General features: G+C 37.9%; 1 protein-coding gene across 5 annotated transcripts; it reads right to left on the bottom strand.

Moving 5' to 3' along the window:
• Window positions 1-193: 193 nt before the first annotated feature.
• On the bottom strand, window positions 194-22,453 carry si:dkey-27h10.2. Of its 5 annotated transcripts, none has more exons than XM_027031423.2 (11): window positions 22,403-22,453; window positions 22,001-22,153; window positions 21,311-21,415; window positions 20,691-20,750; window positions 19,991-20,014; window positions 19,781-19,860; window positions 19,457-19,550; window positions 19,132-19,200; window positions 13,719-13,916; window positions 13,381-13,452; window positions 194-1,144 (listed from the first exon to the last, which is right to left on the bottom strand). In XM_027031423.2, exons 1-10 carry the CDS (start codon window positions 22,434-22,436, stop codon window positions 13,385-13,387), a joined length of 885 nt encoding a protein of 294 aa, XP_026887224.2. In that variant the 5' UTR covers window positions 22,437-22,453; the 3' UTR covers window positions 194-1,144; window positions 13,381-13,384. The 5 variants fall into 5 exon arrangements, with proteins under 5 accessions (XP_026887224.2, XP_026887225.2, XP_026887227.2 ...); XM_027031424.2 differs by having other exon boundaries at window positions 13,381-13,437; XM_027031426.2 differs by having other exon boundaries at window positions 19,781-19,815.
• Window positions 22,454-26,417: the final 3,964 nt, after the last annotated feature.

Genomic DNA, 26,417 nt, shown 5'->3' with positions numbered 1-26,417 from the left:
ACTTAAATCCCCCATTGAATTGATAGTATTGGTGTTCTTGAAATAAATATAAATTAACAATTTGTCTACAGTTCTGAAAGTTGATGATGGTTTGCCAAGTCTTTAGGATTAGGAAATAGACAGGGCAGTTCTAAATTGAATGATACTTTTTTTTTTTGAGGAACATGCACAAATTATTTGTTTTTCATTTTCAGTGTAGACCTCCAGCTATATGTTTGATATAATAGTGTATTGCTTTTTAGCAAATATTAGGCCTTCTTGGTTATGACAGCAATCAATCATAGAAAATTATATTAATTATTCAATGTTCCATGCACGTAGGTTGCAGGGAAATATGAAGAGTTTATCCCCAAGCCAATATTTGCTTTTTTCTATAATTATCTATGTGTCATGTTAACTGTTCAGATGCAAAACCTAAAATAAGAAGTACAATGTCAGTTATTCACTGTAAGGATGTAACACCAATTTAATCACCAAATATCAGACTTAACTTCATGTAAACCTGAGGGGGTCAGATGGTTTACTGGTTCAACTTACCCACAAGGCTTGAGCTTAGTTTACCCCAAAGCCACCATTTTGGGAGACGTGTTTAGTCTAAGAGTCCACAGATACACTTCTGCTAATTCAATTATGTTTTTACATAATAGTCGCTCAACGCATCTGAAACAACTTTTTAAACTGTGAGAAATTATGTTTGATGTGAGATATGATTGTGCCTGATATGACAAAAAAAAATTCAAAATTTGAAAAAATATGCCTACCACTTCATCCAAGTAGTTCTTCCTTCCACAGAAAGATGAAAATGGAGAATGCAAACTAAACTATAGGGCTATATGACAAAAATTGTGTAAAGTTGCCTAGACACAGGTGGTGCGTCAATGTACTCACTGGCTCATTTTACCCTGTTCTCTCTCCTAACATTTAAAGTGAATTTAAGCAAATATGCAAAAGTTGAGAAAATACTCTGCACCTTTAGAGGGTTACTCATAGGGTTATCATCCTCCTAAGTAAGCTGCATTTGAATTAGAGGTTCTATTTATAACATAAATAAAAAGACAATTTGGATAAACCACATTTCTTCTGTTTGTGTGTGTTTTGTCATCCTATTTTCCAGTTAGATGGCTTGCACATTTCTCCTTAGTCTCTGTAAAACAAAAAGTGATGTTTTCATCAATAACATATTGTAAATCTCAAACATTAAAATAAACATTTAAACTCCTAATGAAGTTCAGTAAAGCTCAGAATATTTAAAGAACAACCAAATGTGTCACTGAGCTTGTCACTGTGCATGTCATTGTCTTGTGTCTAATGTATTTAATGCTTGCTTGCACTTCTGACATAACCTGGAACTATCAATTATACACTCAGATAATCAAACTCAGTCAATGGGTAAAATACATGTTTCTACAAAAATCCACTAATGGAAGAGATTATTTGCCATATGTTTAAATTGTCCTTCACCATTCACCCTTAAAATGATCAACGTCATTACTACACTGCACCATATACTCTGTGAGCCAGTGTTGATGAACACAGCCTCTTCCTTTGATTTTCCTTTGTTATAACTTATTACCTCTGTATATACCCATCTGTTTGCAAGGGAAAATCAATTTTAAAATATTGCTGTGATTCTTAGAAGAAAATGAAGAGGTCACAGCCTTGCACATCCTCCAATCACAAGTCAAAGTCCCAACACTGAAACTCAGACCCGGGTTGCTGTTGGATTTTCAATGAACAATTCCTATTAAGGAGACCCAGGAGTAGTCTCAATTGGTATCTGGGAAAATTACACAAAAGAGGTATAGTGATAATCAGTTACAATCAGTCACTGAAGAGTAAATTAATATTTTGTCTCAAAACAGGTTCAAAGTGAACCACAGCCCAGCAAATAAGATGGTCAAGCTAGGCAGAAATACACAAGGAACTGAGCTAGATAAGAAATGCACAAGGAACTGAGCTAGATAATGATCTGTTGAGCCCCTTTGACCTGGGCAAGGACAGCATTGGCTGCTGAAAAGTAAGGCATTCCTTTGGAGATTTATCAAGGTGGAGAAACCTGGGAGACTAATCCGAGAGTCACATCCAGATAACCTGTCATAACCCCAGGCTGAGGTCCAGCCTGCAACTGATACCTTTAATAAGCCTTTAATCTCCAACTACACTTTTAACTTTCTTTGTTTATTTATTTATATTTTAGGTTATACTTAGTCTATGATATGAGAAAGCGGTCTAGCTGATGTCAACATGGAATATAGAAAATATGTGTGAACTATTCATGTGGCTATTAAATGTAAGTAAGCTGTTATTGCAGGGTAGCAGACATCTAACTGCAGTTTTCAATGTTGTGAAGGACTTGACAGGACAAGAAGAAGCTCTCTGATTTCAAAACAACACATCAAAGTATATTAATTCCATGTGGAGCAATGACGGAAGTCCTGTAAGTGGTTCTTTTAGCTCAGAGTTGGAATTCTCAGGTTATCTTTAGGGTTATGGTTTAGCCAGCTAAAGGATCTGTAGGGTTATGGTTTAGCCAGTTTAGCCATAGCAGGTAGCAGAGTGAGAGTGATGAGAACTCCCCCACATGCTCCCCAGCACAGGCACTGATCAGCATGTATAACCCTGGGCTGTGTATAACCCCTGCTAACCCATGTATAATCCTAACCCTAACCCAGCATATATAACTCCTGCTTCCTGAGCAGTCTGCAGATCCCTCTTCATGGAGAAGCACTCAGTGTTCGTGATTTCTGGGTTTTGCCTTTCAGTGCTCTGCTGAGGAATGTATCTGATATGGGTAGGTGGAGGCATTTGTCTTTCAGCACCGCCCAATCACAGCTTGCCCTGTCAGCCACTTGCTGCAGGACATACACTCCTGTTGTAAGAGAGGATGGACTGAAGGTCTGCCACACCACACCTGGCCAGGTGATCCACACTCATATACAAGAGGTTTGTGAAAATCTTAAAAGAATCATGTGTGCCAAATGCATGTTTTAAAAACTGAAAATGTGGTATAGAACTACCATTTACATTTCATATTAAAATTCTAATAGTTCCTAAACCTATATAGTGATACTATTAATATTAATAAATATTGGGACATTGACAATATTAATAATAACAAATAATATTAATAAATATTAATAAATATTATTAATAAATATTTTTCTTACATAAGAATACTATATGTGTGATGGCCGCTATGTCAAAAGAGAAAAGTAGCTGCTATGTCAAAGAGAAAACAATGTGTTATATCTGTTAGACCAGACTGTAAGAAGAGTCATCATGTTCTGAAAAACCTTCACTATTTGCAATGTGAAAAAAGGGTCTCCTCATAAATGTTATATCCATATGGCAGCTAAAAAAAGCAACTGTACCTAAAAATCACCAAGAACTGTCATGCGTGGTGCTCAGGTTGTGGTGCATTTTATTGTTAGAAGCAATGACTGAGAGGATATGGTGATGTGATGAGTAGACACTCATATAGGCTGTGTGAAGACACTCATATAGGCTGTGTGAAGACACTCATATAGGCTGTGTGAAGACACTCAAGTTTTAAATGCTGTTTTCATACAAGCTGTGTGGAGAAACTCTTATAGGCTTTGTGAAGACACTCTTGCATTCACAAAATATGGGAATTTTAGCAACCACTATCACCTGGAATACATACCATTGAATATTCATTTATTCAGTAATGCTCTCCAACAGTCTCATATCCAGTGCCAGTGAAAACTGCATTAGTAAATGCTAGGTCACTGGCAAATAAGACTTTTATATTGAATAACTTGTGACTTTCTTGTTGTCACTGAAACCTGGCTAACCGTCCGGCATTCATGCCCCCTTGTCCAGTTGTATACAAGTGGCTGTTACTGGCCTGGCACATTAGCATGGACTTACTTTAGATCTTATTTTGGAGACTTATAGATGCATGTTTGTCTGATCACAGACCTCTTTTATTTGATGTTACCATTCCTTCTTTTTCTTTTAAACCTAGTCTGTCTGTATACTGCACACGCTCTGTTACACCTCCTAGAGTCGATTTTCAGCTGCCTGTGTAACTTCTCTGCTAGCTTGCACCCACTTCAGTATACTAGCACTAATCAGCTGGCTTCAATTCTACACATACTGATATGATAGATTTAACTGTATGGTAAAATCTGTAAATACTTTGCCAATATAATTACCAAATGTTCACATAGTGCTAAATTTTTTTCTAATACAATTAATTAGTCATTGCATTTGACTGTTACATCTACTCCTGAGGCAACAGCTGAAATATGTGAAAATCTCATGAAAATCTCATCCTTATGGCTCCTTTTAGCTGTGCTGCCATAGCTAGATCTGCCAAAGTACATCATTGCACATTATAGTTCCCTAATTTACACAGCCTCGTACCTGGACATGCCAATAAGAGTATCTCTCTTTCTGCCGAGGTACACCTACCCCTAGCCTCCACCTGTCTCAGCTGCCATGGCTACTCCCTCATACCCCATGATGTCCCCTCCTGTAGCCCACCACACCTCCACCAACTAGCCAACTACTTCTCCGTTGCCCTTAATGGATGTTCTCTTGCAGGATGGGTTTTGGAGACATGCATACCATTGAGACAAGACTAGTACCTCTAGAAAGGTGGACTAGGCGTTAAATGCTTATTTTTTCATTTTTATTTTTCTCTTGAATTTGTTGCTATTGTGGTGACCGTTGTCGGCCAGAGGATGCGCCACCCCCCACTTTGAGTCTTGGTTCGTCTCAAGGTTTCTTCTTCATGCTCTAGGGAGATTTTCCTTGCCACTGTTGTGTCACAGACTGCCCCCCCCCCCCCCTAGGTCACATGGTACAGTCCGCCGCGTGCAGAGGGATCCACATGTACTGTGTTTGTGTTGTAACCATTCACACATGTGCACAGGGCTTAATGTTAATGGCTTGTGTCTATTTAAACCCCTGTCCGTGTGTACTCACTTTATCGCTACATACGTCTGTGTCAATCCTAAGTATTATAACCGTAACGTTGTTTTGTGTAATCGTATATTGATGTTAAACATTAAGTGTACAGTCATGTTTTCTGTCAGTGTTATGTGTGAGTGCCACCCTTGTTGTACATGTTTAATGTCATTAAATGTTTCACAACGTCAAGGGAGTCTGCGCGTCCTTCCCCGCGTCCTGCGGCATTTGGGCCAGCAGCAACGCTACATGTTGCCCTTGGCTTGCTCACTGCGGGCTTGGACGTGGACATATGTAAAGTTGCTTTGTGACAACATCTGTTGGAAAAAGTGCTATATTAAAAAAAAAATAGATTTTGATTCGATTGACATTATTATATCTGGAAATCGCAACTTAGTCAGAGCCTTAGCTAACAATCTTGGACCATTTGCATATAATGTACAAAGCCATATAAAAAAAACTTGGTGTTATTTTTGAAGTTTGTGAAGCAAATACATGCTGTTGGGAGTAGCTTCTTTCAGCTTTGAAGTTAGAAGTATAGCAAAAATAAAAGTAATTTTGTCTTTTAAGGATTTGAGTAGTTCTCCATGCTCTTATTTACTCTCGTATTGACATAATTCATTAATCTGGGAATCTGTCGGTATAGTCTGTCATTTTAACAATTTGTCCAAAATGCAGCCATGAGTTTCCTGGCTGGTGCCCTGAAAAGGTAGATTATTATTGCTGTACTGTGTCACTTACCAGGAAAATATAGAGTTCAATTTAAAGTGTTATTATTTGTTTTAAAATTTTTCCATGGCTCAGCCACAAGCTATATCGCTGACCTCCTCTGCTGTCAGAGGACCTACAATAGTTGCTTATAAGTCATATTTAAAAACTTTCTTATTCTCTTGAGGATGGGATTCTTTTTAAAGACTCAGTAATGGGTTTTGTCCTTGTTTGTTCGGTCCTCCTATTGTAGCTTTACCACCATGTTTTATTGTTGTGCAGTTTCATTAGTTTTGTTTTAATAATTTTAAAAGTTTTATAATAGTTTGTTTTGAATTGCTATTGTGCAGCACGTTGGCCAACAAAGTATATGTGCTGTAGAAATAGCGTGACTTGACTATGTGGACTCTGCTCAACAAACCTATTTCAGTTCTGCAGGTTTGGGGAGGAGCTGGAGTGAAAATAAAATAAAATAAAATAAAACATCCAAAATTTTCTAAATCTACAATAAATAAAGAGCTTTAATAGCAGTGGTAGGCTGATGAAATGTGTGAAATTTGTAAAATATGTAAGTTGACAAACTAATGTTCATTTTTGATGGACTATTGTCTATTGTCTATTGACTATTGTCCATCAATTACTAATAAATAACCCAAAGTTTCTGTGTGTGTGTGTTTATGTTCTTTACATTCTCTATATTCTGTATTTGCTGACATTTGAAAAATGTTGTCAGCCAGAAGCTCACAACCACCTATGTCAAACAGGTGGATGCTACAGTCACTCTTCACCATTTTCAAAAACCTGGGGTTAGGGTTTGTGTTAGGTTAGGTTAACACCCTTGGGTTAAGGTTAGGGTCAGGGTTAACACCCTTGCTTCTTATATTTTTGTGTGCTGCTGGAAAAACAAATTTACAAACTTAAACACAAATGCAAAACAATGCAAAAATAATGCTATATATGGTGCTATATAGGGTGTTTGGTATATCAGGGTATTTATATCAATTTCATCATTACACTGTTTAGTGTTTCCGTCCTGATAACAGGCCTTAATCAGCTAATGAAGGGTTTCACAGTATCCAAGGAGTTGAGAGAAAAAATTAACTGTGTAAAGCTCTAACTTTCTAAGATAAAGAAACTGCTAGAAGGTGTTTTAATGTCGGTCCTAAAACCTGTCCCAACTGCCTCTTTAACAAACCAGGTGTTCACAAGTGATTCTTTCAGACAGCGATCAAATGTATCATTGTGAAGTTGACTCACAAGCAGGATGGGGAATCTTTGTGGGTAATCAGAAGAGATGCAGGCCTGGTCATGCTGACCCCATTAGTAAAGGTCTCTCTGCTTATCTCCCCGAGGGCACTCGTAACCAAACACAGGCCTGTCAGAGCAGCCTACGGCTCGCTCCCACAAAGCACTCAGTTGTGCTCACACATGGCACTATGTCTAGAGATCTGGGTTCACATAGCTGGGTACACATCTGGATAGCTACAAATTATGTTTTATGGATCTTATGAATAATTAGAAGATTCAGATTCAGATTCAAAATTTTAAACCTAATCTTAAACTTTATTGTCTATCATTACAGGATACGCTGCATCACATACATCTCACTAATGTAGACAAGATTCGTCCACTTTACAATGCTTCACTACTTACTAATTAAACAATTTATAGAAAGGTTTGCCGAATTTCCTAATTTTGTGAAAGTTCCTAATTTTGTGAAGTTTAGTTCAGTCATTAACCTTTCTTTTCCACCAGTTTGCTCTAGTGTATACTGTCACTAAGGGGAGCCACATTACCAACTGCCATACACACAAACGTGTAGAGGTTACCTAAAAATAAAATGCATCGAAAAAGGAATCAAAGAAAAGGGTAAGGCAGGACCTGGAGGGCTTTGGCACACATACAGGAAGTTCAAACACCCTGCATTCATGGTTATGTACTACTTGTCACCTCTTCTAAGCCACCCAGTAGTAAAAACACCCCTCGAATCCTTACGGATTTAGTCCTTCTAAAAGAGTCCTAGCTCAGGGCAGCTAAAAAAAGCTCAGGAAAAAGAACAGCTGGGAGGGAGAAAGTATAGATGAACATGCAGTCAGAGAAAACTGCTTGAAAAGAAATAACGACTGAAAACATCAACCAATCAGTAATAACTCCACATAAGAATTATTCAAAAGTGAATAGATCATTTTTGTCCTCATATTCTTTTCTGCTATAATGACTCACTGTGTGCATCTCTGCATGTATGTGTGTGTGTGTGTGTGTGTGTGTGTGTGTGTGTGTGTGTGTGTGTGTGTGTGTGTGTGTGTGTGTGTGTGTGTGTGTGTGTGTGAGAGAGATCGAGAGAACACGCATGTGTGATGTTGCATGGGTGGTATTCGTTTGTACATGTGGCAAGATGCTCAGACTCAGACATGGTCTGCCTGTTCCCAGACCTTGATGGTCTACATCAAAGGGATCCAAGACAACACACACACCCAACACTAAATCAACACTTCCTGATTTAACAAATGAACTCACACTGAAGGTGAGAAAGAGTGAAGTGGTATCTGAGATGTCATGATTTTGGATTAAGTGTTTAATATCTCAACTTTGTTATTATGAGGTATTGTGGGGTATGTGTTTCTCTGAACAGACTACCTGTAAGAAAGATTTACCAGTCTTCTTAATAGGTATAGAAGTATTGTTTTGTTTTTTTCCCAAACTGCACATCTGCCTGTTCTGAAGGAAAGACCAGCATTGTGGCATGGGGCTATGAGAAAATTCCCCTAGGTCCTGCAGTGTTCTGGGGCTGCAGAATTCAGAACTGCTAATAAGCTGGATTCCATAATAAACTGTGTTCCATAAGCATTGTTTTTTTTTCTTCATACAAAATATAATCATTATAAATTATATTTTAAAAATAAATAAAAGTATAGCATCAATTAGGTATGTAATTTACTGTTTTTTTTGTCCAGAATCCCGATTTTAAGATGGCTGACAACTTTCAGTAGAGTTCTCAGTATGCATTCTTGGTTTTAATATGTATTCTTGATTTTAACTCCTGCCTTTGGAATTAGGTACAACTCGATTGCTGTCTATGAAAAAACAGTATGCAAGACCTTAATGAGAAATATACCACAAACATTTTGACTTTATTAAACTTTTTAAGCTTTTGTTGTATATTTTGGTATTTATTTTTATTTGTGTAAACAGGACCCCACAGGGAATGAGACTTCAATCATGGTTGCAATTCTTCTAAAAATAACTTGTAAAAAAAATATCAGAATGCTGTGGCATATCACACAGTGTAGTTTGCTTTGCCATCAAACACAGAGCTAAAACCAAATCCTACACAAAAGGCTGCACCAGTCTTACCAAAACAACACCTGGTTTAGGTTACCATGGACACATATGTATTAGTATCTTAGCTGTGGTAAATAATATTATACTATAATGGTACACTAGCTTGTAGTCTGGTTCCAAAAGCTAATTCAACTTGAAGCTGCCAAAAACTTGAAAGTGTGAAGGAACACAGTTTAACACTGATGCTCATGAACACAGCATAACACTGGTGATCATGAACACATTTTAACACTGGTGCTCATGAACACAGCATAATACTGGTGCTTATGAAGCTCTTTTGAAACCTATTTTAGACTGTTCAACAAATGTGCAAACAACCATGCTTATAAATGAGGCTCTAATTGAGGATCATGAAACAGCAGTCAGCAAAATAACTAAGGTTAGAGTTAGGGTTAGGGTTAGTGAGCATACTAACTGAGTTAGGGTTAGGGTTAGCCAACATGCTAACTGAGTTAGGGTTAGGGTTAGGGTTAGTCAGCATGCTAACTGAGTTAGGGTTAGGGTTAGCCAGCATGCTAACTGAGTTAGGGTTAGGGTTAGGGTTAGCCAGCATGCTAACTGAGCTAGGGTTAGGGTTAGTCAGCATACTAACTGAGTTAGGGTTAGGGTTAGGGTTAGTCAGCATGCTAACTGAGAGGGCCTAATGCAGTGTCTCAAAGGTGCAGAGAGTGAGAGTTTCATGTAAAATGAGCAGTAGAGGATTATAGCAGTTAATGTTTAGCCATTTTTAATTTACGTTACTGCAAACAGTTTTTCTTATTTCTACAATATGTTTAAAGAACTAAATTTTATGTCATTTTGGAGCATTTCTTTCCTTTTATTCCTCATTATCCTTAAGAAAAAACTTAGACAAGTTCAATGCTCACTTAGACAATGGTCTTTAAATGCTCACTCATTCCAGGCCTTTCATTTGACATCAGAGCAGTTCGTTGTTATAAAGCTTGTGTGGTCTGGCTCTACTGGGAAGTCTTTACTCTATACCTCCCTACCCCCTACATACCATCTTCCCCAGCTTGGGGTGGTTAAAGCGGTAGCTCAGTCAGAACTAGAAGTGGCCAGGTGATGTAGTTAAGCCCCCTAACCGTATCAAAACTCATCCAGGAAGAGCAAACATACTCAAACACTCTCCTGCTTTTCCACCTCACCCCTTTGCCTCCTCCTGCACACTCACAGTTATTAACACCACATCAGAGCCCACAGGATCATCCCTTCAGGTCTGGGCCGGTGTGAGACTACACTCATAAATCCAGCAGTAGCTCAGACTAGAATTTGACACTTGTTTGCTTTGTTTGAACTACTGGACAAAACAGTGCTTGTTGGGAATAATGAAGACAGAACAACCAACACTGGGATGAAAGCTATTTTAGCTTATTTTACACATTTTCACTTATGATGTCTTACATGATGTCAGACACCACAGGATATTACAAATGACTATAACACAAAGTCTTATTAAATTCCACTGCACTTTGGAGAGCAAGGGATGGTACATCATAAATATAGTTGTATATAAATTAATAATTCAGGGAATAACACTGTCTGGCAAGTCACACCAGGGTTCCTGTCTAACCACTTATAAACAGTCTGCTTTTGAAACTGGGCATATATTGAAAGTCCAAAGAACTGTTGTCTCCTCTATAAAATAAAATACTGCTGTCTAATTACAAGCTTTGTCTCTTTGTCTCTTAGTCATCACCGTTGGGAGAATGGGTTTATGACTTGCAAATGCTGTCTGTTATTATATCAGAAATATTTATGAGTCCCACTAATACCCCCCAGAGACCTAGAAACTGTTCATCCAACACTGACTGGAAAGCATGTGAAAGCATACCCCCATACTGGAAGATAATAAGCCAGCTAATGCTCTCGCTGTGCAGGGGCTAATTATTGTGGTGGAAGGGATGTCACAGTGGTCATTATCCCTGGTCACTGCGGACAGGGGAAACTGCTCTGAGATAATCTCTCTGGCCCATTAAAACCAAACCAGGTGACATATGTTCCCTTGCCTCCTTATTAACACAATCACCTTTTGCATTTTTTTTTTCAAGGGGTGCCTTTAGACTTTCTCTGTTGTTTTCTAACGTAAACTTTAGAGCATATGCATGCAAAAAATGTGTTCACCTATAAGCACACACACACACACATGCACAAGCACACACATATCTTAGCTTAGTAAAAAAATTACAAGCTCTGCATTCTCCCTGAGAATGGCGGCAGTGGGGGCTTTCCCAGCCTTCCCAGTTGTTCTGTGGGCCTGAGCTCTCTGTCTCATGGCTGACAGATAAAAGTAAAGAGTCTTTTCCTTTACAAAGCCAGAACTGTGGCTAGCACTCAAGCCCTCGCTGGACCAGGTCTGAGTCTCCTAGCATTACCTGGATTCAGTTTCAACCATTGCAAATTAAAACGGTAGTCAATCATGTCTCTCTGGGCTCACTGAGGAGGTTGTTAGATAAGGTGGCTAATATTCCTGAAACCCTGGTTAAGATTAGTCTTTGTGACTTAGATTTATGTGATACCTGGCCGACATACATAAAAAGCTTCACACTAACCCTAAGCCTGACGATGCATTTGAAAGGAGAGTTCTCTAAATTGAAGGTTTTGTATTCATATATGTGACCAGTCTAGGAAACCAGAGTAAAAGGCCCAGTTTTGAAGAGAGCTCTGCAGTTTAGAATTAATGACTAAACTGGGTTAGGATTAGGGTTAGGATTAGGGTTAGAGTTAAGGTTAGAGTTAGAGTTAGAGTCAGAGTTAGGGTTAGAGTTAAGGTTAGGGTTAGAGTTAGAGTTAGGGTTATAGATAGGGTTATAGTTAAAGTCAGAGTTAGAGTTAGGTTTAGGTCACAATTACGGCTGCTATCTGCCATTAAAGGCAGGTGCATTCATTCATGTGCTGGATGTTTTCCACTTTACTAAACTGTCTCTGGTGCTTCCTATTCACTAATGGCCCAAGCAACAAACCAACAACAACAACAGCAACAACAACAACAATAATAAATCTTTAATGCAACCACACCTTCAGTGCAATATTGTGGAAAAATACATGTATTACTGGTAAAGTTTTACAGCACACTCTAACTCAGGTAGATTCTGTGAAGAAGCAGTATTTTGAGTGATTTTTTTTCTGCACTCATCCCTGCACTTATTATCAAGGTGTATGTGATGAAAAACTGGTGATCCTGCGCTCTCATTGGCTGGGAAGAGCCATGCGAATTCTTTAGGGAACTGAAGAGGGTGTTCCACCTGCTCCAGTGAGGTGAGCTGTTAACATGTTGTCACCTACAGCACCCTGACAGAGAGACTGACTGAGCTAACGGTTTGAAGACACAAGAGCCAGACCAGGCATGTCTGATCAGTATGTTGGTATTGTTCTGTGTTCTGTGACTTTCCCAGCTGGTTCTATGATTTTTCTGAGATACATGCATATGATGATGAATATGTTTTACTTTTCTTTAAGATTAGTTAAGCAAATTAATTTCAATGAGTGAATTTATAGTCTAAATTATTTGTCTTTATTGTAAACAGTTACAGGGAAGAACTTGCTTGTTAGGCCATCGATTGTAAAGGACCTGATACTTTACATATTCTCCTATAGTCTCCTTATATACTCTCTTATAATCTCTTTATATACTCTCCTATAGTCTCTTTATATACTCGCCTATAGTCTCCTTATATACTCTCTTAGTCTATTTATATAATCTCCTATAGTCTCTCTATACTCTCCTATAGTCTCCCATTATACTCTCCTATAGCCTCTTTACACACTATCTTATAGTCTCTTTATATACTCCTACAGTATCTTTATATACTCTCCTATAGTCTCCTTATATACTCTCCTATAGTCTCTTTACATGCTCTCCAATAGTCTTTTTATATACTCTCCTATAGCCTCTTTACACACTCTCCTATAGTCTCTTTACACTCTCCTATAGTCTTTTAATATACTTTCCTATAGTCTGTTTATACACTCTCCTATAGTCTCCTTGTATACTCTCCTGTAGTCTCTTTACATACTCTCCTTTATTGTCCTTATATACTCTCCTTTAGTGTCCTTATATACTCTCCTTTAGTCTGTTTATATACTTTCCTATAGTCTCCTTATATACTCTCCTCTAGTCAGCTTCCAAAACAAAGAAGGCTTTGGTGAACACTTTAAATAAAAGGCTTGTTCAGAATGCTCCACAACTGAATGCAATGAACCACATGTTCCAAAATATCTTCAAAGGAGGTTTTATGAGGCTGTATTTATAGTGGAGACCCAACAAGATAGTACCTACTACAGATACAAGTGAACCACAGACTTGATCTACCAATGTGTGCATGTGTGCACATGGAAGTGTGCTTGTTATAAGGACAGAACTCACTGTTGTTTAAGACCACTGAAGTTGGTACCAACCTTCTTAAGGCAGGTCATTAAGACAGACGTCAGTGAAGCTCCCACTAGCATCATGCACTGCAAGACCAAAGTCTAAATGAGAGACCAGCGAGAGACCAGCAGGAGATCAGTACATTTATGATAATTCACTCACTACTAACATGTCAGATCAGAGAGTGAAAGCTCTTATACATCCAATGTTTATCAAAGCAATGTTTTATAAACACATACAATGATCATCAATATCCATGATAACTGAACTATAAGACTAAAACAATTACTAAGTACAGGCTAGTAAAAAACTGAAAACATGACATTTGAGATTCACAGTGATAAACAGTTCCATTTGCGGCACACACCTCTTGCCTGGGCCTTGTTGTTGCTGTTGTTGTCATTAAGTGGCTCATCCAGAGACTCCATGGAGGTCTTGGTGGAGATGGTGGTATCCTTATCATTCAGGTCTACGATGGTCAGCTCACCCTCTCCCGTAAGACGTGCACCAGTGTCTGAGACCTCTGCTGGGCTGTCCTTAACTTGCTGGCATGCTTCACTCAGGCCTGTGGGGAAGGTAATACTTTTAAGTGACCCTTTCTAAGTGGAGATTTTGTCTTGCTCCTGTACATTTAACTCTCTGATGTCTAATATTAGCACCATATTTATCAACTGTGCTGAGGGGTTAATGGCAGATGTATACAGAAACTGGCAAAAACAAGCTAAAGGCACTTTAAACATGAACACCCTGTTACCAACCTTAAACATGAACACCCTGTTACCCATCGTATTACAACAACAATAACAACAACAACAACAACAACAACAACAATAATAATAATAATGGTGCATTTTATGACACATGAACAGAGAGTGAAATGAAAAAATATCTACAGTAATTACAAATACAAATATAGCTGCAAGCAGCAATCACTGGCAAGTAATGGCAAGACTTATGGTAATATAACAAAAATTCCAGTAACTGTTCATCAAATCAAGCACTGGAGGTTTATTGGAGAGTAAACTAAGCATTGTCAGCTTGTTCTGGTTTGGTGAAAATAGTAATTAATCAGCATGACTGATTGCATGTGCAATTTAGAAACATGTATGTAATGAGACACTTGTTTTGTGCTCAAGAGTTTTGCATTGTTACATCATTTTTCTTAATATATTTTAAACAAAACAAGAGATATTTTAATTTTGCCTCATTTTCACCTCAATAACTATAGTAGTGCCCCCAGAGGCCAATATAGCAGCACACATAAGAGTCCTCCACAGAGTATAATGTCATTACCACATGCCAAATTTGGTCACAATCAGATTACCCTTACTAGAGTTTTAATCAGTTCAGAGGAGCTCCACCCACAATGAGTGACTGATGTGTAGCATCCACACTGTACTAAAAGTTTGGCATTTTTAGCTATTTATTTACTTTGAGACCCAAAACATTACATTGATACAAATTTTTTGGCAATTCAGTGAAACACCAGGGAGTAGTTCAAGAAGTGCTGTTTTTAAATAATGGCAAACTGTACAAAAATCTAAGATATTCATTGTTTTATCTTACAGACATGCGCAATCTGATCCCAAGATCTTGTGTATATGTTTGAAATAGAATGACATAGACCAGTATACATATTTGAGTATATGAATAGCACCCCCCAGTGGCCAGTTCCTATGTAACTTGAACATGTCTTACACTGTGTGTGCCTGAACACACCATTGGAGTTTCATGTAGATTGGCCAGTTAAAAGCCTTTCAGATGTGTGCTGAAGGCTTTTGGTCTGGTCTGGATGATTTATTTCAGTGAGGAGATTAATAAGAAAAATTCTAACAAGCACAATGGTGTTTCTGCACTCATGGTGCCTGGACCCCTAACTAGGATTCACTTAAGTAATTATAACATTGGTTGTTTGTAGTTTTTTGTAGTTGCCTTACAATGATAAGTATTTTACAATGATAAGTATTTTACAATGATAATTATTTTCACGCTTTCTCCCTCTCTCTATTTGTCTCATGAATGTGAGACATTTTGCATTTTGGAATCTTATTTCATTAGATACAATCATTATCATCATTAATAGCTATAATAAAAAGTTTGAATTATGTTTGATGCAAAATTGTCACCATGAAAAATGTAACCATTCAGCTCCCCAAGGGGTACAGCAGTATCGTGTAACTGGAAAGTAACGGCTCACAGATACGGCTCGAAGACACGTATCAAAACCTTTATGGCTGTGGCCATTCCACTACATGGCACTATTTAGCTCATGCCAATTTTATCACCTCTTACTCACTTCCATTATAAAAACCACCATTTAAGCTTAAAGTGAGTCAGGTGTTTTAATGGAGCAAGTGTCTGGTCAGGAGTTAAAATGAGAGGCAGTTGGGCCCCATGGAAAAAACACCCTGCTATTACTCTGTGACAGGCTGCAATGTCTGAGCCATGATTCATTCTAATCTCTTCACTGTTACTCTAACATGGGCCAAGGATACTGCATGTCTTTCTCTCTTTTATCATCACCTTTCCACTGACTACTTCCTGGATGCCAAAGTTCACACGCTAATCTACACAGCTGGGACCAAAGAATCACAACAACTGTCATTAGATGCAGTATAACTAATAATTTGCCATAGTGCTGACCTCTTGAGAAAGTCCTGCAGATGTTACCATGGGAACCATGGAATATGGAATAAGGAGAGAGCAGTAAAGGGGAGAATCATCACAAATTCTTGCAATAAAAATGAAATTAATTTTTTCCAATTTAAAATGTGATAGCTAAATAGCTAAATATATGATATAACAAAGGTATACCATTGTTTTGTATTATGGACATACCCAATTAACCAAAACATGATATAATTCCTGAAAGGTTATTGTATCAGCAGTGAGTCTCTGTGATGACTGAATGGAGCTTCCTTTCTTAAGTTCCTTAATAGAAGTAATTTGTCAATTGTCATTTCCTGATAACAGATATCAATATCATCATCTTTTTAAAACAAACAAAATGTTAGTCTTCAAAATGGCAGGTCAATGAGCTGTTTAACCTTCACAGAGAGTGTTTTGACTAATTTAACAAGTTCCCATTTATACTGAAATTAGTTCTTTATGACTTGTATGTCCATTGGGTGTGTCTGCTCTATCCAATACACCTTCCTGATTGTCACGTTACGGCCCCTCTCCCCAAACATCTCCCTGTCTGTGCGTATGTGTGCACATGTGTGTTTGTTTGCATGACCACGCCCTCCTTGTGTTTCACACCTGCTCCTTGTTGTGTGTCGTTAGTGTGTATGTATATAAGTCCTTTGTCTACATACTAGTTTTGTTGTTGTTTGAACCAGGTTAGCTTGCTAACCACGTCTTTGTCAATATATATTATAAAACGTTTCATTGTGTCAGACACGGCTCGTCCCCACATCCTGCTTTTCCTCCGAACGTCACACTGATATTTTGGTTTCAACATATAAAATAACTGTTAACACAATCTACCAATACAAGCTCTCTAAGATCATCTAACCAAAAATCTAGTGGAATTTGAACTATCATAAACACACAAGGTGAACTGAAGAGTTTTCTGTTCTATCTGTTCTTTATGGTGGAAATAATGAATGATTCATATGTTACAGAATACTGGGCCTGTGAAGTGGTTTCACTGACTAAACCTCATGGTATTGTGAACAGAATTTGTGAAAGATCATGTGAAGGATGAAGTGAATTCAGAATGTTAGGGAGTGTTTCAGTTTGTTAGAGAATGTTTTAGATTGGTAGAGAGTGTTTCAGAGTGGTAGGGAGTGTTTCAGTGTTTTAGAGTGTTAGGGAGTGTTTCAGAGTGTTAGGAAGGGTTTCAGAGTGTTTCAGAGTGGTAGAGAGTGTTTCAGAGTGGTAGGGAGTGTTTCAGTGTTTCAGAGTGGTAGGGAGTGTTTCAGAGTGGTAGGGAGTGTTTCAGTGTTTCAGAGTGTTAGGAAGGGTTTCAGAGTGTTTCAGAGTGGTAGGGAGTGTTTCAGTGTTTCAGAGTGTTAGGAAGGGTTTCAGAGTGTTTTAGAGTGGTAGGGAGTGTTTCAGAGTGGTAGAGAGTGTTTCAGAGTGGTAGGGAGTGTTTCAGAGTGTTAGGAAATGGTATACTATGTCATGTCAGCAAAACTAGGAGGAAGGAAGATGTATTAAGACACTGACTTACTGTCTTCTACTCTCATATGCAAAATGTCTAGAACCCTCTGTGCTAGTTTTTTAAACGGATTAATTCTAATCTTAAACTAAAAAGAAATTTCAATTGTGATTCACCACTGGTGTTGCAATATGGTTCAAGACTAGGGTTAATCCATGCACAGGAAAATGTTTCTAAACAAATCACATATGCCAAATACAAAACTTCATACAAATAAATATATGTTATAGAGCTAGCATATACCTTTTAATATACAACTAGAAAAGTTTTACTGTACAATTTCTTAACATACGAATACACATATTTCTCATATGAAGCACATATTTATATAAGACTTGTATATGTCAAATGCAAAGTTATAAGTATGTGTAAGGGGGATTACCTGAAAAATGTTGTATATAAAAGAGCACATAATCATGTAAAAAAGTGATGTTTTATATATAATCAACATGTATAAACCGATCACATACTTTTTATAAGCCTTTTGGATATGGAGTGTCATACAAAATGTGAGAACTGCACTCCCTAAGTCACCCCTAAGTCACTGACTATGAGTAAAGATATAGCTTTCATAATGCATTAAAACTTTTGCAATCTTTACTCAGACCGAAGCAATTTACAAATGCCCTAGCATGTTGTTTTTGTCTGCGATTTCCACCTAGTGGACATCTCAAATATTGCAACCACAGCATTTTTTGCTCCTGTAATGATTGTGCTCTCTCAGTGATGTCTTTATTGTGTACCATTAATGTTTAAAAACCTTTATGTGTCCTAATCCCACCTAATCTATTACCTAAACCTAACCCTAATGAGATAATATATATTCAGCTGCAAGTTTCAGTTAATTTGACCATATTTGAATTACTGAGGCATGAGTTCTTTGCAGAAGGTAAACTCTGAAGGAACAGGGTTGAGAACCACTGGAAACAAAGCCAACATCACTATAAAGGTCTTAGATAATGCTGCAGGGTTCATTTATCTGCTGATTAACCATTATTGATTATTGTTATCTGCTCTTGATTGGCTGTGAAATCATGTACAATCACCTGATCAATCAATACCCACTTATCGCTCTCATCACTGTTATACCTTTTTGTCTTTTAATACATATTAATGAAGAATACATATTAATATTGGTAAAGATAGAGTAAGGAAAAAAACTGTTCTGCAAATCTAAAGGTAATGTTAAAGTAAAGCCTGATACTGATGTAGACATGCACCTAATCAAATTTGCCATGCATAAATAGAAATTTTCTCCTTTTAAAATGAAGAAATATAGTTAAAAGAGAAGAAGTAACACTGTGTAAAAGCAATTTCTGTTTTCTTGAAGAGGAAGTACACTAATGCATCATTAACAGGAACTAATGTGTTGCAAAAACCTGGCAGGACACAAATTGTTCATCATTTAACACCATTCTGAGATCCTGAACCTGAGAATTAATGGGATATAAAAACTTGCACTGTTCTGGATTCTGTATATCTTAGATCATATTCTACCTGCCCTGATGCTGTTCTCCTCAACTTCTAGACTGGTTTTAGTTTTTAGGATCTGGCTCTTGTATTACTAGTTCCTGGGATCTGCGGTGTTCCTAACATCAGGTAGGGTGTGTCCCACCTTTTTCTCCACCTGGCATCTCCAAGCCCCCTGTTGAAGAGGCTTCAACAGCGGCGAAAGTTTGCATGTCTGAGGACATATAAAATAGACACAAATTTACAACATTATAGGTACCACAAGAATTTGTATAAACTCGATTGTTTATTTACATAGCACTTACAATTTTAACATTATTCACTCAAAGCAGCTCAAGTCAGATCCCTAAGCAGGGCAAAGGTCACAGTATAAAGGAAAAACTGTTTGGATCAGTATAAAGAAGAATGCATAAGGGCCAGAAACAGAGATTTAAAGTGTGTTTAAAGTGTGAGGGAGTGTCCAGAAGCACCTTTGGGAGGATGGGATTCAAACACTTCCGGCTCCACATCGCTGAGCGGAATCTGTGCGTCTGTGTTTTTGCCCTGTAAATCTAGAGAGAACCTCTGAAAGAGAAGAACATTAACATAAAGATATGTTTTCCAGTGAGATAGCACAGAACACACATAATCTGGGTTATGTTAGGTGGGAATTGCGGGCTCATAACATATCGAGTCAGGGCAGGTAGGCCATGCATCAGGGATGGTCAATAATTACACTCAGTTCATAGTGCAAAGGTATATATGACCATTTCAAATGATGAAATAAGGAGTTCCAGGTTCTAGTACTTTCTCACCCTTTGGTTTCTTTGAACAGTGTAGCAGGTTATGGCTGCAGCAAGACACATCATGAGAAGGACAAAGATAATGATATATGCTGAGGGCAGAATCCACAAGAGAAAATAAATACACAGTTTGATTTCAGCTCATGGTCAAAGGTTTTTTCCTACACTGGTTTAGTTTATTAATTTTTTAAATAATTACTTTGTACATTGAAAAAGACTTACTTAATTTGTAACTCTCATGTATCTCTGTTTGAAGTGAGAAAAAGACACAAGTTACAAGTAAAGTCTTGAGATGAAACAGAGAATTATGATCATAAGATTAATGCAAGCAGATGCACAAATATTCCAGTAAGCAAAATAACATTTGTAAAGATTCAGTAGACATTAATGCTACAATTTATAAGACAGAAGTGGACCCTTTAGAGTTAGCTCTGGGGTAAATACAGGAAAAGAAAGAAAGAAAGAAAGAAAGAAAGAAAGAAAGAAAGAAAGAAAGAAAGAAAGAAAGAAAGAAAGAAAGAAAGAAAGTTTTTGTTTCACATACTGTGGTCTTTGTAATAACATGGAGATTTGTGCTGCAGGTAAAAAGGCTTATCATATCACCAATGAAGCTTCAGATTTCTGAAGCTGCAATACCTTAAACTTTAATACCGTAAAAGATGCAATACTTAAAACAGCAAAGTACAGCAATGATTCCTGGGAAGGGTATAACCTAGGTACCAGTTTCACTCCTGAAACAAACTGTCACAAACTTTTGACCACACCCACTAAAATACAGTATAACTCACACATTAAAGCTGACATACAGATCATATGAGGTCCATCAATTGCCACTATAGCAACAGAAGTGCACACTTTAAACATGTGATGGGAGAGTACAGCAGTATGCACTACATAACCAAAGCTGTTCATTAAATCTTACCAGCAGACTGAGTTGTGCTGTGAGTGGTGCTGCTCAGTGTGGACCTGTGCTTTGAAACTGCTGTAATGACAGTAAAGAACATCTCATTTTCTAGTCTGGAGGAAACTAGACCAAATGGATTTACATAATCTGTTATGTAAACACACCCAATACCAAACTAGACTAAATGGATTTACATAATCTGTAATATGTTATATAAAAAGATCCAATGCCAAACTAGACCAGATTTACATAATCTGTAATCTGTTATATATACACACTCAATACCAAACTAGACCAAACAGATTTACATTATTTTCATTCTGTTATAGAAACACATCAAATTAGACCAAACAGACTTGGCAGGTGAAAATGTGAATATTCCATGAAGCTTCAGATATCTGAAGCTGTAATCCCAGAATCCTTAAAACAAGTACAGCAGTGATTCTTGGGAAGAGTATAACCTAGGTACCAGTTTCACTCCTGAAACAAACTGTCACAAACTTCTGGACCACACCCACTAAAATACAGTATAACTCACATTAAAGCTGACATACAGATCAAATGAGGTCCATCAATTGCCACTATAGCAACAGAAGTGCACACTTTAAACATGTGATGGGCTTTTCATTAAATCTTACCAGCAGACTGAGTTGTGCTGTGAGTGGTGCTGCTCAGCGTGGACCTGAGCTTTGAAACTGCTGTGATGACAGAGATGAATGTCTCATTTTCTAGTGTGGAGGAAACTAGACCAGATTGATTTGGCAGGTTAAATTGTGAATATTCATTTTGACACAGCCTAGTCTACTGCAGGCCAAGTATGGTACTTCTATAAATTATTGATTTGGTAACATTGTAATTCCTGGGCACACACCCTTTATTATCTGTGATTTTTATTATTGTTGTTGTTGTTGTTATATTTTTCCACAGACCCTGTGTTTTGGTAATAAAGTAATATGGAACAGTACTCATAGAACAAGTAGTGTGTTACACTGGTGTGTAACAGTACTAATGTACGTTTTCTTATCTTGATTGTGACTGAGAGATGTGGATCAATAGTGGAAGACATGTTTGCTGAAAAATTATTTTAGAGACCAGCGAAAATATATATTATCATTATCTTTTCTTCCTGTACCCAAATGTCTCATATACCTGAAGCCTTTAATGCAGAGCTGTGAAATTCATTCATTAACAGCAGATGACTGGTAATCGCATGGTCCAATATTCACACCCATGAACATGTTTAACTATAGACAACACCAACAGTAACACACATGCATACAATTGTTCAGCATTACCATCAAAGATAATATCATTTCCAAGCCTTTTACCTCCCACTGGAGACTCAGGTACAGTAGAGGAGTAGCTCATGAAGTTTATATCCATATTGTTCATCACAGAGGAAGAATCAGCACGTACACTAGTCAGTGCTACAGTGACATTGGTTGTAACTTCATCAGCTGAACATAGGATCATCAAAGCTCCTGGATGGCATAAAACACACTGGTCACCCATCAAAGTCACATGGGGAAAAACAGATACTGATAACCTATTCAAGTCTATATAAAAAGTTACACATGATCAGTAATATTACTAACAACATTTTATTATCTAATTTCCCAATCATTACAGCATATCAATAACATATCCTATCATAGGTTATTTACCTGCTATGCCCTCAATAAGGAATGTATTATATTTCTATTATATAATATCATTAATGTAATACACACCCAGAACTGTAAGGACACGAATGGTTGCAGCCATGTTCTCTCCTGTTTGCAAGTGTGTGAACAGGGACGTCCAGTAAAGTGATAAACCACAAGGCATCCTCCACAGGATGTACTAAAGTGTTGCTCAAATGGTCTTAAAAAGGAAGTTACATACTTTTATACCAACAGTATGTTTGTTCTTTAAAGCAATTACTTTTTAAATTTAAAGTAATTAGTAGGATCATAGTATTTTCATATTATGAACAGCAATTACATGAAATACAAAAAGAGGCTAATTTAACTAATTGTTGTACTAAGTACAAGACATTACCTCAGTTTTGTCGATCCACTGCATATATAACAGGCTCAGCATGGGTGTCAGTTATAGACTTGAAAACAAAGAGAAAACTGAACACGTTCAGCTCAGTTGGCAACCATTTTCCTCTTTTAGCTTGGAGATGAATGGAAACATTTTTAAACTCTTGGATCCTTCCTTAGAGCTCAGCAAGGTGCAATTCACTATGGTTGCTACTGAAGTGCTATATTAGGCATTCATTTATTAAAAATAGTAAAAGTAAAATAATAAATAGTAAATAAATAGTCATTCAAAATAAATAAACAGAAGAATTTTGACAAATCAATACATACATGCATAAACAGTTCATATTTACAAATGATTGTGATCTCACATATATTGGCACAATGTTCTTTAAAGCCGAAGGAAGGTCTGTGATACTGCACAGTGCTGCAGAGAATGTTTCATAATGTTGCATATATTGTTCATTAAGGGTGTTTTTCCCAAGCAAACAGCCATCATAATTCAAACATATACTTTCAAAAGAGACATGATTTCATTAGGTATTGGGATGTACATAAATCGTATGGACTACAGTTACAGAGTGTGCTGAGTTTTGGAATTTGCCCAGACATAAAATGTTACACAATTTTAAACTCACAAGGCAAAACTTAGCTTGGTCTATGCTAATTCAGTAATGGATGTTATATATTCTGTGCCTATTATGTGTGTGTGTGTGTGTGTGTGTGTGTGTGTGTGTGTGTGTGTGTGTGTGTGTGTGTGTGTGTGTGTGTGTGTGTGTGTGTGTGTGTGTGTGTGTGTGATTTTAAGATGCCCTGGGGTAACTACAAGGAAATGTCCACTGGTCACCAGCAACATCTCTGTTAAAGGTGTTCCTTGCAACTAATGCCAAATGAACAAATCATGTAGTGACATACTTAGCCACAAGGTGTCACTGTAGGTAAGACAAAGATATGACATACAGAACATCTTTAAAAACCTCTCAAATTATATTAATCAGTGAAACCATGCTGAAAGCAAAATTCTAACTTCAGCTTGTTCTGAGTTTGGACAAGCTCTCTCTCTCTCTCTCTCTCTCTCTCTCTCTCTCTCTAATAACAAGTTAGACTCTAATTCTAACTTCATGTTTACATTGGTTCTGCAGTTTTTTTTAAATATAAATACAAATGTAATTATATGTCTAATTTAAGCTTACAAGATGTTAATGTAATGTAAAGACAAATGAAAATCATTTAAATTTTATATACATGTCTGATTTTAGACCTGCTATTACTAATTTTAGACTATAGAGCTATAGGTAGTACATGTGCCCAAGCAGTGGTAACTCAGTGGTGAAGGTACTTGTCTAGTAATCAGAAGGTTGCCAGTTCAAGTCCTACCCTGCCAGAGTGACACTGTAGGGTCCTTGAATAAGACCCTTAACCCTCAGTTGCTCAAGTTGTGTTCAGCCACAATTGCAAGTTGCTTTGGATAAAAGTGTAAGCTAAAGTGTGTGTGGATAAAGGAGGGGGGTGCATGTCTATGTATGAATAAAGGAAGGGGGGGTTGTGTGCCGGTTTGTTTGGGGTTTTTTGGGTTTTTTTTGCTGTTTACTGGATCAGCAGCAGGATTATTAATTGCAGAGAGAGCCTCCATAGAGCCGCCATAGAGCTGCTTCTGTGAGGTGCCTGCAGGCAAGCAGCAGCTCTGCAGCGGTTCTCACTGTGGTCCTGACAGTGGAGTTCACTCGGAAGATCCTCTGATACAGTCGTGAAGAGAAGGCTGTCCCCGGCAACCAGTCACCACATCTGAGCAGGGCAGCGTCAGTCAGCCAGGGCCAGACTGGATGAGCTAATCTCTCCATTCTGAGGTGTTGGAAGGAGAGAGAGTGAGAGAGAAGCAGAGAGAGAGAGTGTGGAGACCACCCACCTGGTGCATTCGGGAGGCCCAGACGAGCAGCTCCATTCTGTGACCCTCTGTGCCGCCCCAAGCACCACGTCCAAGCTGGACCCTTCAGCCACCCACCTCCCTCAGCTAAGTGGGGGAATGGAGGAGTGGGGGTGGGGTGGTAAATAGCCTAGCCACTTGTTTTTTCTCTCTCTCTCTCTCTCTCTCTCTCTCTCTCTCTCTCTTTTTCTTCTTCATAGCACAATGAGGGGGAATGCAGTCAGGGCTGGAGCACTTTTAGAGAGGCCAAACGCTGCAAAGACTCAATATAACATCTGTGAAGGGTGGTTGCCCACAGGGGGAGTTTTGACTTGCCCACAGGGGGAGTTGTGAGTTGCTGTTCTGTTGTGAACCACATCGGCAGCCTGTGTTTTTACTTTTCTTGTTGTTCTAATCCACTCACCCGAAATTTTCATTCGCTCTGCCTCTCTCTCTTTCTCTCTCTTTCACTCTCGTTCTTCCTTTCTTCTTTTTATTTTGTGCACTTGACTTGACATGCAAAGTCATATAGTATGAATGGGTTTAAGGGTGAGATATGATTTTATGTGTTTCATTGTTCTACATATACACACTCTTAGAAATGAAAACATATTAGTAGCCAGCAGAAAATTTGCAATGATTTTCATAGAACTGTAACTATGCAGTAAGCATTCATCTGAAGGTGAAAATACTGCACTCATGATCTGTGATACAGTAATACGTTCTGTGTAGGGTCAGGGTTAGGGTTAGGGTTAGCTCTCAAACACACGTATCAAAAAAATCAAATCAAAATATATTTATATAGCGCTTTTTACAACAGATGTTGTCACAAAGCATCTTTACAAATGTCCAAGCCCAAGCCCCCGGTGAGTAAGCCAAGGGTGCAGTGGTGAGGAAAAACTCCCTAGAGCACGAGGAAGAAACCTTGACAGGAACCAAGACTCAAAGGGGAGCCGTCCTCCTCTGGCTGACAATTGTCACCACAATAATAACAATTTTAAGAGAAAAATAAATAAAATGAAAAAATAAGCAATTAATGTCTAGTCCAAATTTCTAGAGGTCCTAGTCCTGATGATAGTCTGTGTATAGCCTGAGCTCCCAAACACAGGAGACTTTTGTACTTCCATACCCTGAAAATCTATTTCTAATACCTGGATCTCTCCCAACCTGAACATCCACCTGGATCTCTCCTAATCTGAACATCCACACATGCAAAAAAAAAAGTTTATGAGCTTCCTTTAATAAATTATTCTGATTAATTATTTTAAACCTGACAGCATGGAAGCATTAAATTCAAAATGTCTATTACATCTGCTTTCATGAGCCTAACCACAAAGATTAGGGTTTGGGTCAGAGTCATGGTTAGGGTCAGGGTTACATTTACATTTACATCAGGGTAACATTTACATTTATGACATTTAGCAGGGTTACATTTACAGCATTTATCACTGTGGTTAGGGTAATTACTAGGTTTAGGGTAATTACTGGGGTTTAACTATAACCTTAACTATAACCTTAACTATAGCCTTAACTATAACCTTAACTATAACCATAACTATAACCATAACTATAACCTTAACCCTAACCCTAACCCTTTCCTCTCTGCTGCACTCCCTGCCCAGGCATCCTGAGCCTTAACTATAACCTTAACCCTAACTCTAACCCTAACCCTAACCCTAACCATAACTCTAAACCTAAACCTAACCCTAAACCTAACCCTAAACCCTAACCATAACTCTAAACCTAAACCTAACCCTAACCCAAACCCTAACCTAACCCTAACCATAACTCTAAACCTAAACCTAACCCTAAACC

The sequence above is a fragment of the Electrophorus electricus genome, chromosome 11 (assembly GCF_013358815.1).
Source record: "Electrophorus electricus isolate fEleEle1 chromosome 11, fEleEle1.pri, whole genome shotgun sequence".
Lineage (NCBI taxonomy): Eukaryota > Metazoa > Chordata > Actinopteri > Gymnotiformes > Gymnotidae > Electrophorus > Electrophorus electricus.
The sequence above is the reverse complement of the archived record's forward strand: the minus strand, read 5'-3'. Positions and strand labels throughout refer to the sequence as shown.